This window comes from Pezoporus flaviventris, unplaced genomic scaffold, assembly GCF_033815535.1.
Source record: "Pezoporus flaviventris isolate CSIRO_AGI_PZ_B2104156 unplaced genomic scaffold, CSIRO_AGI_Pfla_v1 ptg000045l, whole genome shotgun sequence".
In the NCBI taxonomy this organism is placed as follows: Eukaryota; Metazoa; Chordata; class Aves; order Psittaciformes; family Psittacidae; genus Pezoporus; species Pezoporus flaviventris.
Genome location: NW_026892593.1, coordinates 26,795,104 through 26,813,977, shown reverse-complemented (window position 1 = coordinate 26,813,977; position 18,874 = coordinate 26,795,104). Strand labels below are relative to the sequence as shown.

Sequence of the window (18,874 nt, the reverse complement as noted above, 5' to 3'; positions counted from 1 at the left end):
TGTCTAATTTTAGTAAATTCCATTTAATGGGTATAACGTTATGACTGGAGAAGCAGTATTACAAGCTGACTAATGTATTGCTGTGGAGGAGTTTACTATTTTTGTGCTTAAAATGTCATACTGTTACATTAACATATAATACATACTAATATATACACAGTAATGTCATGCGAACAGTAACTGGTGAAAGTTGGGTAAGGTTATTTTAAATTGAGAGACTTCATTGATATTTCTCCAATAAAAACTAGGTAAGAGGGCAAAAAGCTTTATTTTGATGTATCTACTTTTTGTAAACACTAATTTATTTTACTTGCTCTTACTTCTGTATATGATCTATGGTTTCTTCATAGTGGCCTGCAGGTGCCACTTCCTGTTCAGGTATTTTGAATAGTTGACAGATTCTTGTAGTTCAGGAAGCATTTCTGTTATTGAAGAGTGGTCTTGCAGTTGTGTTCAATTATCAGTTTGAAAGGGGGATTGATTTCTTTTTTGTAATGTAATTGAACTGAAGTAATTTTTATATTGTTTTCTTTTCACGTAGCTTGATGACTTCCCCTATGAAGGAAAAGTTAATTACACATTATATCCAATAACATTTCCAACTGAGAGTGCAACAGAATGGAAGAAATTATTTAAGCCGTGTGCTTCACAGAGGCTGTTCTTGCCAGTAAGTTATTCTGTAATAGGACAATACAGAAGTCTCTTTATGAGGCATCTGTCTTGTTAATCTGGTTTCTGCTTACTTTTAAATCAAGGACTACTACTCCTCATAAAAGTTACTTCTATAACATCCTGAAAAAACCCTCTGAATTTAACCCTTCTTCCGTGGCACTAATACATTATAGAATGAAAGTCCTTTTCTCATTTACTACATTATGGCACAGTATCCTCAGTGAGAAGTGCAGGTCATGTCATCCTCTCAGAGGTAAGGATTTATCCCACCTAATCGCCTGCATGCCTGGGTCTGAAAAGTGTTAGAATGAAACAAGAAATGGGCTATTGTTGATGGTGTTTTGTGCAGCCTTTTCTTTGCTCATCTAGGATACTTCAGAAACCTAAGGCTGGCTGAACTATAACAATGTCAACTGTCTCCCACATATTGTCTCATCTGGGGCTTCCTTAAGCCTCTCCTTTGTTTATTAGAAAGCGGGTGAACAGGAGGAAGGTAGGAGATCCTGCTATGGTAATTTTTCACCAGGCCTGTCGCTTACTCTGTGGAGCCCCAGGATACAAAATACAGACTGAGTGCTTTTGCTTTACTATTCTATATGAAACCTTGGTTTCAGTCTACAAAAATATTCCAAAATGATAAAAGAGGGAATGATGACAGACTTACTAACTGCAAACCGTCAGTCTAAAGTGAGTTTATTTGCATATGACAAATGTATCAAGCTTCATTGTGTAATGGCAGCAACTTCTGCTTTATGAAGATAAACTCAATAAAACTTAAGTTTGGTTTTCAATTTCTTTCCCTCACAGTTAATCCTCAAGCATGTGGATTCACTACTGTATGTTGATACTGACATCCTGTTTTTGAGACCTGTTGATGATATTTGGTCTTTTCTGGGAAAGTTCAACTCCACACAAATTGCTGCAATGGCACCGGAACATGAAGAGCCTCGTATTGGGTGGTATAATCGCTTTGCTAGACATCCCTACTATGGAGTAACTGGAATAAATTCTGGAGTCATGTTAATGAATATGACGCGGATCAGAAGGAAGTATTTCAAGGTATGCGTATTGCCTTTATTGCATTTTCCATGGTTTTGCATCTTTTAATTCTGATTCTGTTTCAAATTCATGTGAGACAGCATTTTCCAAACTATTTTTCTTGTAACTGAAATAATGTTTTAAAAATACACTGTGTTTAAACTGGTATCTAACTTGTGTTTTTTAAATGTCATTCACTGTAAGCCTTGGAATTCCTGTTTTTCAAGTGTGTTTGATTATTTTAATTTTTCTTAGTTCTGAGAGATCCTATGACTTTTAGACAGTCTGCTGTAAATAACATTTGTCAGTAGTTACTCTGGTATTTTTTCTTCAGTGTAGAGATCCCAGAAAACAGTTAACATACACTGTAAACGAGCTTTGAAATTGAGTGTAAAAGTGTGACCAGGAGGTGGTGCTAGAACATTTAATAAGCCATTTTAACTGCGGTTTCCAAATTTTCATCTTTTACATTGTAACCTAGGAGATTATCACCTTAAGAATCTTCTGATTTTATTTGAAGTCACAATTTTTGTAGGTAAGTTCATCATAAACATACTAAAGCAGTTCACGCAGCAGCAGAGATGGTCATTCTTTTACAGATCAGAAGCTTTTTCTTCGGTACTTGAAACACAAGTAACAAAGCAGTGCTGTGTGATTATGCTGGGGGAAAAAAAGTACTTTTCTGTTGAAGAAGTTTGATTAGGGAAAAGTAATGATGCAGTCTAAAGCTATAGGAAGGTACACCCTTAAGAGGGGCAATATAAACTTAGAATCATAGAATGGTTAGGGTTGGAAAGGACCCTTTAAGATCATCTAGTTTCAACCCCCCTGCCACAGGCGAGGACGCCTTCCACTAGACCATGTTGCCCAAGGCCCTGTGCAGCCTGGCCTTGAACGCTGCCAGGGTTGATAGACTTGCGGTAGACATTGCTTCTCCCTGATTTCCAGCTCAAGAAACATTTAGCTTTTATCTTAATGTTGTTGCTATATATTTTTGTTATGGAAATATAGAGAATTTAAGGTAAATGGAGAATGGATTATCTCAGTTGTAGTTAAAGTAGGAAGTTCTGGTAGTTACACTATGTAGCTGTAGTTTCCCAAGAAGAAAGTTTCTCTGTGTATATCAGTGGAATCTTGTCTACTTTGTTATTTGTTTCCCGCTTATAGTATTCGGAGAAATAAAAATATTGAAAAGCATGATGAGAAAAATGTGGGACTGAAAACTGTGTTGTCTTAACCTCTGACAATGCATTTCTGTGTGATAATTTTTTTAGTGTAGTAAACTCTGAGATAAGGTAGGTGTTTTATAAAAACTGTGTCAGAATTCTGCTTGGGCTTCTCAGTGTAACTGAAATTATCAACTTATTGGAAACTTTATGCAATTTTACCAAAATTGGAGTTAAAATTTTTTACAGTAGATAGATAATGTAGGAGACTAAAATTGTCTTCCAAATTAACTGCAGTTTTCTAGAGGAAAATATAAAGTCACTTCTCCTTAACACCTGTAAATGGTGGTTTCTTAGAATTTAGGCTGATATATATAGATTTAAGTAGGTGAAATAATTAATGAATATTTAGAAATTCAAAATGGATTTTTTTTTTTACTTGATATTAGAGGGCTGGAGCATTTTCCTCAACTGTAAGGCAAGGCACAAATCCCTATGCTTTTCTCAGGATTCTACTGACAAACTTCAGCATAACATGATGTACAGTTTCTGACTAAATGGGCCACTGGACTTCCTGTAGGGAGGAATCAGAACAAAAAGAAGTCTTGAATTGTCCTGAAAACATTAATCTTGATGCTCTTTCTCAAATTGTTCAGAATATAGTGTGCTAAGCAAGCCTGCTTGATGAGTTGCAGGCTTAGCATTCACACAATTAAGGGGAAGGAACTGAGATTGGAGTGAGCAACCCAGCGCTGTGCAAGCAGAAACAGAGTAAAGCTTCCCAATAGCAAGGCACATGATTCAAAGCCCTTTCTGATGGCTTTAGTTAACAAAAGATTTTATATATATATATATATATATGTATATGGCAATTAAGCCATTCCTCTGCTTCACTTCGGTTGTTTTAAGTGTTAGAAATACAGCATTTTCTGCCCTTAATTGTTAGTCCTCATTCTTTGGAATCCTTCCCAGGGCTTTGCTGTCACTTCAGACCTAAATAAGAAGATGGTTTGTTCTGTATACTTGAGTGGTTTTATGCTACATTTTAAATTTTTGATTGTGTACAGCTTTTAACATGGTTGCTAAGAACTTGTTTCATGCATTAATTTTATCTTCCTCCTTCTAATCCTATACCTTTTTTACCCCTGCTTTCATGATCCTGTACATCTTCCCTGGAGTCTTAGTCTGATTATGTTGAGCATGAAACACAGATGTAATGTTCAGATGCATGGTGTTTTGACATATATGGATTTCCTGGTTCAGCTGAGCTGTTTTGAAATGGATACCCTTCTAGATTTAAAACCTTACCCCTGTATCTTTCAGGCCCTTGCATACAAATGCTGAGCATCGAGCTAAGCATCCAGGTGTTTTGCCTCTGTTTTGTATGTTTCTGGCAAGTATTATGTTTGTTGTTTGTTCAGGCTCTGAATTTGCGGAGATACTTAACTCCAGTGTGACTGGCTTGCTTAGACTCTTGTTAGGCCTTATTGACAGTGACCAACATATTATCAGTGGACACTTTTTGGTACTAGAAGGCTCAGAATTATTTTATGTGGGAGACTACCTCATGAACTGTGTTCATGCTGTTGACTTAGTCCTTCCACCTGTTGGACACACTGGGGAAGTGTCCTGTAATATCAGGCTTGTAGTAGCATGCTTAGCCCAGTCAGAACAGTTTGTGTCTAATTAGGGAGCTACTAGGTTATGTAAAACTTAGGAATGATAGTGCCTGATTTATCGTTCTCTCATATCTAGATAGTGTAGCCCAGGTAATAACTAAGCAGGAAATTAGTTTCTGTTATATAATATTGATTATTGAGAAGTTGGCTTGGAGAGCACTCAGCAGGGGAACCATTTAATTTTTTGCTCCCCTAGTACCTAGAGTGTGGTCCCACAAGCTTGTATAGCATCACAAGGCCCTAAGATGCACAAGCTTCCCATGTTGTGTCCCATTAACTATTCCAGTCAAATACAGTAGAACTAGAAAATGCTTCATTTACTTACAGGAAGGTCAAATTTGTATATATTCATTCAAGAGACTCAACAATTTCCTCAGAGTATGTAAGTTCTAGGAAATTTTGTATCTTTAAAGAGCTGCCTATAGACCTTTTTGTGTGATTGTTGGGTAGCTAGAGCACTTGTCTAAATAGTGGAAGCTTTGAATCAGGATATTCCTTCAATGTGATGTATTTAAAGCTGTAGGTTCTTTGTCTATTGTAATTTTGGGCTGAAGAAACGACAGGCTGGAGCTGTTTAATGCCTTTAAGCATCTTTCTTTTGTTGTCACATTGATTTGTAAAAGTCAGGAGGAACCAGAAGATGAATAAATAAAAAGAACTGGAGATTTAACCAGTATTTATAGTGCTCACGTGAGTTGCAGAAAACCTGTAGTTCCATGTATTGTTTCAGGATTAAGTCTTCTTTTATCCGCTTATTTATTCAAGCCTCAATCTTCTCCGGGCTGTCAGGTCTATTCATTTTAGACGAGCATCCTAGCTACTTTGCTATCTGTGGTGCCTAATGGAAGTTGTCACTCCTGGTTCTATCTATCTTATTTGTCTTGTGTATTTTGAGACTGTCTGTATATATACATTATGAATATATGCACTTTGTATATAATATAAGCACATGTGTATATGTAGGTACAGATACATACACATGCACACACGTTTTTTAATGTAATGTCATTAAAAAGTGCAAACTGGACATAAGACTAAAATCAGTAATGAGTTTCTGACGGTTAGTGCCTGTCTGTTGTCTTTGCTAAGCAGCAGTTAAAATGGGAATGTAAAGCATGCAGGAGTATTTAGGAGATGGAAAAGGTGATAAGGTGTACATGTAGACTGGAACAGATGTAGCAAATATCAGAGATATGATGTTTTAAGAGAACAATGACTTTTAGCAAATGTATTAAGAAACTTAGTTGTGGTGCCTAAGATGTGAGCAGTCATAATAAGGAAAGAGCTCTTAGAAAATCAAACAAGCTGCACACAAAATAACTCCAGATAGTGTATGAAAAGGAGAGATTCATGGGTATACTTCAGACAAAAAAGCACCCAAAACGTAAAGTTCAGAGAGTTATTGTGACCTAAGCCATTATACACTTCTTTTTTGTTTTTTTTTTTTAAACCATTCAGTATTGCTTAAGACTATAGATCCAGGAAATACGGTGAGCCTGTGCAAGAGCTAACTCCTTCTAAAAGGAAGGCTCCTATCTCTTACCATCTGCTTTTTCTGCTTTCTTATTTACTTTGTCCTAGCCTCTGGTGTTTGTTGGTCCCTTCTATGATTCAATTAAATTTGGAAGTAATAGGAAAAAGAAATCTTTCTGCTGGGTTAGTGAAGTAAACTATCTCACAAAAAACATCTAGTCAGTATTAGCACTACACTGTTAATGCAAGAAGAAGAGTCTTCTTATCCATATAAATCCAATGGCTATTACCAAGAGAAAGGTAATACTAGGTTGCTACAATCTATATGTAATAGATTTTTAAGTCTGACTTTAGACTTGGCCAGGCAGAAGTCTTCTTGGGACAGTCAAAATGGCCAAACTAATTACAGCACAGTATCTAATCCTGCTCAGAAAAACTCAGGTAGGAAAATATCTTAATGTCCTTATCTATATTTTTCTGTTGCACATTTTCTTCCGTTCAAAAAACAGAGTTTTGAGGGTTCAATAAGAGCCTGTCTGTACCAGCTTACTGGCATCGCAGAAATGCCCACTACCACTGTAGGTCTCTTTTTCTCAAACTTCTTTATTCTTTGCAACTTGTTGAATGTTGGAGAGGAGGTTTATATTCTGTAAATCCTTAAGCTGTCATAGAGTTATTTTTCTCATATTTACTTAAGTAACTTTTGAAAAGCAATTCTGTCATCAATTTTGGTTGAACTTGAGTAGTCTGCCTTACACGCTGTTTGACTTTGCTACAAATTGCAATAGAATTTTGAAGAAGGAGGTTGTATAACTATTCAAACTGTTTGTCTTGCTATGTGATTCCTTCACTGGTTTCATTACACATCAGTGTTAATAAGTTAATACGTAACTTTTCTGTTTATTCAAAGTTTATTGAAATATCACAGTTTCCAATTCTTAAATCTGATAGCGCTATTTTTCAAGTAGTATTGCTTCTAGACATCTGGCAATGCTATAACTGCTTTGCATCTCCTTGGGGTATGTATACTCTGGATTTCACTGCTATTAAAACAGTACAAGTTAAATGAAAATTATATGAAATAATCACTTTAAAAATCTGAAGTCATATTTTTATGGGTTGCTCTAAAATGTTTATTTACCACTGTATATTCTCCTATGATTATCCTAGTATCAGTGAGCTAATTTTTAGTTCTATTTTTAATTCTTAGAGTTGAATCTAAGCCTCAGGCTAAAATTCTGTGGATGGCAAGGTGCAGGTGAGAGAGTAATCTTTACCCACTGTGATTCAGTGGGATTGATTTGCTTTTTGTAAGGTTTCAGCTTGGTGTTAAGCTGTGTTTTTCTTTTGTTTAGTCACATTGCACTGAGCCTAACGATAATTCTTGCTAGAGGAGAATTCTTTTGTGCATTCCTTATGTCTGCTCTCATCTAATACTTGTAAGCAATCACAGTCATAAATTTTTTAGGACAGAAGGGACTGTAATATTGTGTTTAGCTTCTTACATAAAATAAGTTATAGATCGTTTTTGTACTAATTCCTGTCTAAAATCTGAGAGTGTTTCCTTTTTTTTTTTGAGTTTTCAATTCTGAAAGCCCTTTATATTTGATGGCCGAAATGATTTGAGGAAAGACTCAAAACCAGACTGCCAATTTTTTCACTTTCAAGTTAGTCAGTGGAAAGCTCTGAGAATTCTAAAAAACTCTTAAGATTCTATAGCTCTAAACTGAGTATTTTGTGCCTGGTGATCTTTTCTGTTTCTTGGCATGGTGTTTCTGTGTACAGATCCTAAACCATACTGGGGTTCCAATTTTAATTTTTTTTTTTTATATATATATTTATTTCATCTTGGTTGGAAAGCATCAAAGGTACGCTCCTGTAATTGTTCAGGAATATTCTGTCTTTGGGACTTCATGTTACTTCATCCTCACTCTCCCAACTGATGTAGGAGGTACAGTGTGAGCAGCCTTGTTCATTTTCTGTTCTAATTGAGCTTACATGTGTAAAGATGAGAAATAAGCTTTAGAATGTGTAACCTTGTTACACTGAAGAGGGTAACACCTTTGGTAAGGCAGAGTTCAGTGTAGGCCCACTTCTTCCATGTACCACCTCCTCAGCCGGAACCTCAAAGAACTCTCTCCTTTCCCTTTGAAGTGATTTTACTGAATCAAGAATTTGTGAATTAAGTAACAGTGGTTGATTTAGAGTCTTACTGCCTTTCGCTAATGAGAAGTTATGCGTTTGCTGCTGAAGTTCAAGGTCAGTAACTAAAAAAATCAGTTCAACTTAATGAAAATTCTCTTGAAAACCTTTGAAGGATTTCTGTTAGTTTTTGCACACCGCTTTGTAGCCAGTATTTTTCAGCTGTATGTATTTGAAACTATTGAATAATTAATTTTATATTGATCTGTTTTGATTTTTCGAAGTTAACTTTAAAACCTGTGTATATTAGCACTCTGTGATAAATTGCATGAAATGTGCTTGTCTACTTAGGTGCATTACTTACATACAGTTTTTGTGTTAGAGCCTGCTGCTGTATAAAAAGCCCTTGCTATTTCTTAGCACTCCTGGTTTAAGATGTTAGAGGGAAATCTTGGATACAAAAAATTAATGTGTCAGTTAAATAAGAAGTAGGAGATGCATATAATTTTCCTTATAATAATTGAGAGGGAAAGCGTATTGGAAATGCCTGTAACTGTTTTCCTTAGATGTGCAAATTTGTTTAAAAGGAAGAAATCATCTATGCATTTGAGATTTGTAATTTTGAAAAGCATATTACTGTGATTCTGTAGGGCATTTCCATCTTAATAGGAGTAATTGTCCTGAATGTGTGTCATTTTGCTTTTTGTTTAATAGAATGATATGACACCAGTCCGATTACAGTGGGGAGAAATTCTTATGCCACTGCTGAAGAAATACAAGTTGAACATAACCTGGGGTGATCAGGACCTATTGAACATTATGTTTTTCCACAATCCAGGTAAATCCACATTTATTCAAAGTCAAACATGACAAAGTTGATCTTTTCTATGATGTTAAAAAATCATGGAAAGTGCTTTGTGAAAGAGTTCTTGTGAAAGTATTAAAAGGACTTATTGCTGCTTTATGTTTTCTTCAAGTGTTTATTTAGCACTGGAGCTTGCTAGAGTGTAATTAACTGTTCGGTTTCGAAATAACTACAGAAATTTAGGAAGGAGCTCTAAGGAAAAAAAAAAGGGAAGATTAGTGTATTTCCTGAAATTATTCTGATATTTAATCCAGAGTTCTCATTTTTCTGCACAGAAAGTCTTTATGTCTTTCCTTGCCAATGGAATTATCGCCCTGACCACTGCATCTATGGAAGCAATTGTAAGGAAGCCGAAGAAGAGGGTATATTTATTCTTCATGGAAACAGAGGTGTTTACCATGATGAAAAACAGCCAACTTTTAGGGCTGTCTATGAAGCGATAAAAAATGTAAGTGCTTTCAACACTGTACGTGTGAAAAGTTTCCTTTTTTTGTCTGTTTTCTCTACAGTGCTGCATGTATTTTTGTAGGTTTTGTTGATACCTTGATTGCAACAAAGTTTTTTTTTTTTTTCCTCTTTTAGGTGACGTTAAGTGTTTCACAGGGTTTTCATTTACTGCTTATACAGAATTCCAGTGTATTCTTTTTGTGGTGGTCATGTTCTGAAGCATAGTGTAGACTATGCCTAGGTTAGGATTCTGAAACATTGCCTGTAGCTGTCAATGTCTACTTAAAAGGCTTTATTCCCATTCCTTTAATAAATACATCTGGTAAGCTGTTTGTATGAGCATTTGGAGATTGCTAGAAGCTTCATTCTTCTGGAGACTTTAAAATGCAGGAAAAAAACCCTGACCTTCTTCCCATAGTTTGTGTGTGTTTATGGCAATATTGAAGTTAGATTTGGATTGTAGAAAATAATCTTTTCTTGGTACCGTTTTGACCTTTTCTAGAGATTCAGTGTGTTAATATGTTGCTGTTCCTTTAAATATTAAGCGCAGTGACTTCTTTTCATTCTGCAAATAAGGCATCTAATAAACTATTTATCACTGCATCAGTGTACTCACAGAAGAGCTGTAAAATTTAGCACTGATGCACATATTAATGTAGCAGGCTATTGTGTGTGTATAACCTTCAAAAATCAATAGTATATTTTAATGGTGCTTTATTACATGTTGTCATATGGATATAAAAATGAAGAAAAGTACTTTTGAGGGTCTGAGAATTCATTGCACAGAAAGTTAATATGTTTCCATGAAAATATGATTTCTTTGTTTCCTTTGAGCATTGTCAAAAACAGAAGAAAAAATATTTCTTTTTATTTATTATCCCATTTGGTTTATGAATATGGCAGAGAAAATATGTAAAACGCTGCTGATTCAGTGGTAATAAGATGAACAAAATTACATTACTGTGAAATGCTGGTTTAGCTTGTCATTTGTTTATAAAAATTATTGCACTGTTGAATTAATGACTTCTTTATTTCATCCCCATGTTAAACACAGTATGCGTTCGACCATCATTCAGTTTAATGAAACTTCAGTAGTACCATTTTTCGTACTGGTATTTCATTATAATTTGATAAGAAGTGTATTCCTTAAAAGTTATCTGTTATTCAAGAAAGTTACTGTTTAACAAAGAAATTACTAGAAATCATGTTTAGATCTGTTAATTTTTAATTTAATAAGATAATTTCAAATTTCCTCCTATTCTGTCGGGGTATCTTCATTTGCTTGTATTTAAAGATCTCAGTTGTTAAGGTTATCAAAAGCATTAGAGAATATTTCTTGATTTAGAGTTGTTTTTCAAATATTGCATTCAAGAAGATGAGTTCTTAAACGTACTTGCTTTCTAAAGGTTTATTAAATGTAACATTCAGAGGCATTTTTATAAAACTCTTTAAAACCCTCTGAATAATGATACTCTTCTGTGTTCTGTTGACCTTTAATCTTCCTTCCTTAACTTCCTTGCAGTATTCATTTGGAGATGATCTGGTTCATTCCCTGTTGCAGCCCCTAGAACTGGAATTACGGAAAACCATGCATACATACTGTGGAAGAGTATACAAAGTGTTCATAAAGCAGCTGACAAAAAGTGTAAGAGACTTGTATGCCAGAAGATCAAAGGGAAGGTGATTTTACTTCAAGCTGTTAAATCAAGAGACTGAATTAACGTACTTCTCAGAAGGTGCAAAAATTCTAATATGGCTTGAATTGGCTCTCACTGTGCCCAGATAAAAGTTTACTAGCGTATATAAAAATGAAGAAAATATTCTTGTCATGAAGAACAGGAACTTTTTTTCTGCAAAGCTGACTTTTTGCTCTTTTGAAGTTTAATCACTGCTAATGTTTATCGTTAATACAGTGATTTAGGTGTTACTGGCTTCTACAGTCAGTAGTTTTAGTCTGTATAATTCAGTTATCTAATGATCAAATGAACAAAGAAGAAATGAAGATGGTTCTATTTGGGAGCGTACCTCATTGCCTGAAATTCTGTTAAACTGTGAATGTAGCAATAACTGAGGCGGCAGCACTAACCTCACTTTAAAGGTGTGAGCCTTTATGTAAACAAAATTGTTTACAAGTGCAGAAAACACTCTTTTCAAAGAAATGTGATACAATAATTGACAATCTGTATGTGCCTTTATGTGTTCATCTCTTACACGTTGAAGTACTGTTTTGACAATCTTGTTTTGCATATCTTAGATGTAAACTGCACACTATAAATACGATGTTCTGAAAAATTAATACCGGTATGTGATACTAGTTTTCTCTGTCTGTAGGTGCAGAGACTTTTTAATGTACAGCATTTGTTTCAACATGGTCAAAAGATAGAGCAGAATTGAGGATTGGTGGTTGTTTTTTTGGTTTTATTTTAGCAAAAAAAATCAGGTTGAAGATGTTTGTCTTATAATACTTTTAAAAAATTACATGGTTTTGCAGCTTTATAAGGCATTTTGGAAGTAGGAAAAAAAACACCAGTGAAAAGCTGTTGCTTTTGTATTTCCTTACTAAGAATTATTACCTGATGATTATTATGGAGTATTTAGTACCGAAAAGTGAAGAGCTGTAGTAAGAGTTCTGATGCTGCCTCAGACTGTATATTAGATGCGTTTCTTAGAGGATATATCCTGTTACCATATTTTCTAATAACATGGCTTTGAAATAGTTTTGGGGAAAACCCTCAACTACATGAATGCATTACCGGCAGTAGGTTGATAGTGATTTACAGCAGGCAAGGATTAGGCTTTCTTTAGTTTCTTAAGTTCTCTTAGTGGAAAAAAAAAATTGTTTTGTTTATGTAGTACAGACTTTCTTTTTTTTTTAGAGGAAAACATGAAGAAAAAGGCTGAGTTCTAGTGTTACAGTGAAATACTATTTAAACTTGCATAGTTTGAAATGTATTTGATTTGTAAAGTATATTTGAACTTGGATAACTGGTCTGAGATGAAGTCTTCATAATGTGAGTTTTTGGGATTCCAGAAAAGTTCCTGTGTGTTGAACTTGGAGGATCCACTCACTGACTTGCACCTTCATCCCAATCCCATTTTAGAAGCTGAATTTCTGTGGCTCTTTCCATGTCAAAGGTGGGCTCGTTCTGACTCCCAGATCCATGTGAGCTGGACGAATGCTTTAGCAGTACAAAATACACTCCATTGTAAGCAGAGTTTAGATTCTGCTCCTAATCTCCCTGCTGGCTCAGGGTGTAAATTTCTGGGATGGATCCTGGGAAGCAGTCTGCCTCACATGCAGTTATGGTCTCTTTTCCTTGCTATGTCACCTTTTGAAGTCTGAAAATCTAGAAATCTGTGTGAAGGTGAATATGGTTATTGACTGATTTTACAATATGCAGTGCATTATTTTTTTACATAAATACTGATTTTTATATGAATTTGTCTTCAGCTTGCTTTTTTACTTGTCCTGTGTGTTTTGTATTTAAAAAATATTTCTTTTGGCCTGTTTTTTTGTTTGCCTTTGCATAAATGTTCAGATCTGATTTTAATTTTAGTATGTTGTATGCATGTGAAGATACTGCTTAAATCCTGCTAAGCCATTTTAGGAAAAATGGAATGTGACCACCAGCAGCAACCTTTCCTCTTATATTTCAGGTTTTGTGGGGGATTAGACCAAAAAGAGTTAATGTTGAAGCTTATCGTAGGATTAAAAATTCTTACTATGTGCTAATTTCAAGCAGTGTTTATTTAGCATATTACAGGTAGCAGAATATACTGTCTTATGTCATAGTTTTTGTATAATTTTCATTAATATAAACGTAAACTGCTCACCTCAACAATCCATTCCCAAGTAAAATTCATGAACACTTTAGAAAACTTAAAAGACATCAAGTGCTTAGTAGCTTCCATTATGTAACTCTGGAGTATTTGTGTTGAATAAATGTTTAGTCCTGTAGTTCCTATGTCTTAAATTTAGAAAGATGACCTACCTTTAAAGAACAAATCTGACTGACAAAGCATTTAGAGACAGTGAGAAGCCTGGGATGCTGAGCAGTGTGATAGAAACCAGTTATACTCCCAATCATTTTAATATCTGATTTATAAAATTACATGCACTTAGATACAGACAGGAAATCTATATTGCCATCAAGTTTTAGAAACTGCTTTCTTTGTAGATACGTTAAGCAACCAACAAAATAGGACCTGAAAAATTGTGAAACTTTAGAAATCCTATTTTTACCAATTTATTTATTATAAATTTCTTTAATACTAACAAAATTGTAAAGTTTCATAGAAAAAGTGAACATCAGGAAATGTACTTTCGGGTTAAATTAAGATAAATGTTTTCATCGTGCTTGATGTCTGTGTACCATTATTCTGTCTCTGTGTAAGAGGGATCAGAGTCTCATGGTAGAGGTCTATTTGAAGATGTCTTATCTTACTTGTTTGAAGTTCTGTCTCTGTACACAGTATGAAAGGCCAGCTATCCCTTAATGAGACCGAAGCACCCTTATCTATGGTACTTGCACCTCTGCCTGTTACCAAGCCTTATGAAAATGTCTTTCCAGTTATTTGTAGTTTTGTCAAAATTCAGACTGAAGGTCACCTTTTAATGCCAGTTGAATTTGTTTTGGTAAGATTTTGATTTACATTTAGAAAGGTTAGAAAAGAGGTTTATAAGAAAAAAAATATTTTTCCTTATTCTGATTTTAAACAGCCTTTAAAGCAGTTTGGAGTTGCCTTTTGCTGGGTTTGACCTAAATTTGGTCAAATTGAAAACTTCTGGCAAAATGTTTGGAAAACTGAACTTTTTCTTGTTGATTTGTACAATGTTTCTGTCCATACTAGGTATATTCCAACCACACAGGCTTTCCATGCTTCTGATTCTGCCCTCTCCATAATAGGATGACTTTGAATGCAGTCTTCTTTCTTTTCCTCTTCCCAGATTACACTTCCCATCTAGAAAGCAGTGAAGAGGAAATAACTGCAGTGTAGTGGTGGGAGGAGGGAATGGTCTGGGTCTGCTTGGAAGGTTTAGAAGTGGAACATGGAAGAGGCCAAGCTGGAAGTGTAATGAATTATAAATATGTGCATTATTAGCCTCTCTTTATTTTAAGCAAAAATAAGAATGAAGCACTGTTGCTTATTTGCTCACGTTTATGGATGTGGTGGTATTTGTGGCGGATTAAATGGGGTGAAACTGAATAGTAAAATAAGTCTTCTACTTTTTAGCTTACCTGTAGGAGACCAGTAGACTTTTGGTTTCTCCTGCCTGGTTTATAAAGGTGTCTCCAAACATGGACATACCTGGAATTTCCATTTCTTAGAAGTCTTAAGTTCTTTGTCTGTTTTTTTGTTTCAAATTAAAAGATTTTCAACTATCAAGCAGGTTTAACGAAATATCCATTTACTGACTCCATTTTTTTTTACCTGATTAAGTGGAATACTGCATAATTTAAATGAATGTGTGGGCTGTTTGTGTCTCCATTTAAAAAAAATAAGTTGTCTATTATGAATAGTTATTAAAACATTCTCTCCCATGGTATCTAATGTGATTACCATAATTATCATTGCTTCCCTGCCCACTTCACTACTTTGTGAATGGATAGCATTTGGGATAGCTTCTGTGATTTTGTGTGCTAAAATACATTGCAGAGAAATATAAGGTGAAGGTATGGCTTTTTCTTCACTAGCAGGAAGCAGAATCTGCTGTAGCATAAACAGTAGAAGTATGAAGTAATGGGAAGGTGCTTCTCATCACTGTGGATCTTGGAACAGAGCTTAGATGTATCTGATGTAGCTGTTGTTGTCAGCCTGAGCGCTTCTGTGCACAGAAACACTCAGAAGTGATGTTGTAACCTGCATTGTTCAAAAGGAACCTGAAGTGATTTTGTCATGTTTCTGATATCTCTGGATATCTTCTCTTCCATCTCTTCAGTTCTGTTCATCTGTCATGGTTTAAGCCCAGCCATAAACTCAGAACCATGCAGCCACTTGCTCACTCCCCACTTTGCTCCCTGTTGTGGGTGGGATGGGGAGGGGAAGTGAAAGAACATAAACCCCAAGTGTTGAGATAAGAACAGTCCAATAACTGAAGTATAATATAAAATTAATACTACTACTAATAATGATAAGGGAAATAACAAGGGGAGAGAATACAACCGCTCACCACCTGTCGACCAATACCCATTCTGACCCAAGCAGTGATCTCAGCCTTCTGGGTGACTCCCCCCCAGTTTCTATACTGGGCATGACACGCTGTGGTATGGACTACCTCTTTGGCTAATTTGGGTCAAGTGTCCTGTTTCTGCTTCCTCCTGAATTTCCATGCCCCTCATCACTGGCAGACCATGAGACTGAAACGTCCTTGATAAGGGTAAGCATGACTTAACATGCTAGTGTTTTAGTTGTTGCTGTCAGCATTGTTCTCAGACTAAAGCTGAGACACAGCACTGCACCAGCTGCTGGAAAGGAGAAAAATAACTGTTACAGCTGAACCCAGGACACCAGTTAAATTTATCTCTGTATTTGAGAAGAATAACTTAAAATTCTTACAAAGTTTTGCACAAATAACAGCCAAGTTACTTGTTCAGGTTGCCAAAGCAGGCAAAGCATGAACCCAGCAAGTCAAATCTTAAAAAAATTAAACACAAATGTATGCACTTTAGGTTCCCTTGGAAAAAAAGGAAACTGTTGTTTGATTCAAGTTTAGCTCTACAGAGAAACCCTTACAACTTGCTTTCTGTGTTTAACTGCCAAGTCTTCAGTAATATGCAGTTGCTTTGTAGTCCTAGAAGACTACTAGAAATTATTGCTCAGCTTTAAAACCAGATGATGTTTGCAGAGGTAATGGTGAATGTTCCACTTCAGGAAGTGAGGAGAAAATCTCATTTTAAAGTAGTTCTCAAAATCTCTCTCTTGTAACCACTTAATAGAGCTATGTAAGAACAGCTTGTCCTCCAAGGTTGTCATAAAATTTAAGATTTGTGGTTCCCCACTGCATTTTTAAGCCTTTGTGGGCCTATTAAGATTTTAAGTTCCTTAAAGGAATATTAAATAATCAGAAATTCTTGCATTGAAGAAATTCAGTTGTGTCTCTTCAGCTTTGCAGTTGCTTTATGCACAGCTGCATTCAGTTCTTTGGAGTCCTCATTTAAACTTATGAATGTACATCTTCCTGTATATTTGCTGGCAAATTTCTACAAGGCTCTTTTCTTCTCCCCTCCCCCTTTTCCCTGCACTGCTTTTAAACAATAATTCCTAAGCTCTTCTTTCATTCAAATGCTTATAAAAATGATGGGAGATATTGCGGAGACCTGTAATTAAAGGAGGACCTATAGTCCTACTGTGGTTGGAATTCTTTATTTTCTTCAGATTGTTATTTAAGGATGTTTGGGCAGGAGGAATTTTTGAGCATTAGTAAATTAATTATGTGCCATGAGTGATCAACTGGTAGTTTCTTCCCTGAATCAGTATTGTCCCTGTCCTCTCTTATGATAGATGCTTGGCTGCCATCTGCCTGCTTGATCTGTATGACTGCAAGCTCCTGTAAGCAGATCAGCGACTGTCACTTCTAGATTTGGATTTTAAACACTCATCCCTTATCTGGGTGCTACCTCACTTGAGCAAACCTGGGACCTGGTCTGTTTCCACTTTAGGTGTCTAGCCTTGATTTCATTTCCTTGTTTTAGTTTCCAACTGGAGCTCTAAGGATAGAACAGCGAGATAAGGAATTGCAGACATTTTCACAACAGAAACTAGGGAATTACCTATTTCTGAAAAATAATTGACAATTTTTAAATACCCTTCTATCCTTGAGTCTTAATTTCTGATTTGGTAGTTGTAAGGGTCAGCATCCTTGGTTCAGTCAAATCATTTGACTTTTCCTGTGTCGACCCCTTATGTGAAGGGACGGGCGGCTATCTCCTAAAAGACTGGTTCTGTGTGTACTGTGAACTCCAAAGAAAGGAACGATCAGTCATCACTGTAGAGCCTTGGTAGACCCCTACCTGAACTCTTTGAAACCAGCAATAACTGTCCATTTGCTGCTGTTTAGTGATAGTGGTTTTAGTGGTCTTCTAATGCTCGTGCTGAAAGGGAGAGAAAAAGATGCAGTTATTCAGATCTCTGTGTTAGTTCCTGCACTGCTGTCTTTCAAATTCCACATGACACCTACAAAAGAACAGGACAAAAGCCAGATTTCTTTCCCTGGGTCAAAGCCAGAGGGGAATAAACTTGATAGCTTCTTGTGGCACATTAACACATTCATTCTCACTCAAAGTCCCTCTGTGCTGTTTTCCACAGCAAAATTCATAGATTTGTTTGCCTTTTCAGAGCAAAGCAAAACACTGGGAGTTTGCTTTAATGAATGTCCCCCTAAAACCAAACAGAATTTTGCTAGGGAAAGAAAGGGACTCTGAAGCTTGTTTGCTAGTGATTGTTTCTGCACTTCAGACTTCTTTCTGTAAGGTCACAGGTACAACTGTGGAACTTGTGTGGCTTCCTCCCCACTCAGAGAAGTGCTGCTAGATTGTGTTGCCCTTCATTTCCTCACTTATTTCTAGCAGTGAACACAGCTTTCTGAAAATGCTTTTTGTTTATTCCTGAATGGCTTTTCTGTTTTATCTAGTTCATATTAAATTATTAAACCAAATGAGATGAACAATTTATTAGAGAAGCCTAATACATTTTCTACACCTTCATATGCTGGGAGGTCGCTTTCTCTCCTGTTCTTCCTCTAGGTCATTTAATATCATATCCTCATTCTCAGAATTATGATTTGGGTGCAACAGGTTCATTTTTTCTGTTATGTCTGTGTCTTATGAATCTTAATGTTCTGCCAGTCATTTGCGAACACATTTTACTAGAACAAGTCACATTAAATCAGTCTGTAATATTCATATGAATTGCGTTGAAACACACAAGTAGATGTAGAAGTTATCCAAAAGTGCAAATCTTTGTGGTTGAATTAATCAGTATTTAGGGCATGTATTTTTTAGGCTTATAAGGAAATGGAAGCAATATAATCAGTTTTTAACTCCTGATTTAAGACTAGGAAATTAAATTTAATTAAAGCTAACCTACTCTGTCTCACTGAGCAGCTGGTGCCTAGGAGACATTCTGCTTGCTGTTGGATATTGTGGGACTTCAGAAGTATGATCTCATGCAGTTTCTGATGTGTCACTGGCACTCCTGATTTTTAATCTTAAAATATTCTGCTATGTTTTATTGTTTTGTTTTACATTTTTATGCTATGGTTAGTGTGCTTCAAGGCGAATCAGGATTGCAGATCTAAACCCAAGAAATAAAAACCTCTTTTGCTACACGGGGTGTGTTGTATACTATATTTGATTTGATATTTTTCACTAGTGCTGTGGGTAAACTTGATG

General features: G+C 35.8%; 1 protein-coding gene across 1 annotated transcript in view; it reads left to right on the top strand.

Moving 5' to 3' along the window:
* Positions 1 to 12,916, top strand: part of GXYLT1 (glucoside xylosyltransferase 1) — a 35,138-nt gene extending 22,222 nt beyond the window's left edge. Inside the window, exons 4-8 of the mRNA XM_061467773.1 lie at positions 542 to 667; positions 1,480 to 1,731; positions 8,885 to 9,008; positions 9,311 to 9,483; positions 11,005 to 12,916. Of these exons, the coding sequence (XP_061323757.1) occupies positions 542 to 667; positions 1,480 to 1,731; positions 8,885 to 9,008; positions 9,311 to 9,483; positions 11,005 to 11,166 (837 nt within the window). The 3' untranslated portion in view covers positions 11,167 to 12,916. The remainder of the gene's footprint in view (positions 1 to 541; positions 668 to 1,479; positions 1,732 to 8,884; positions 9,009 to 9,310; positions 9,484 to 11,004) is intronic.
* The last annotated feature ends 5,958 nt before the right edge of the window (positions 12,917 to 18,874 follow it).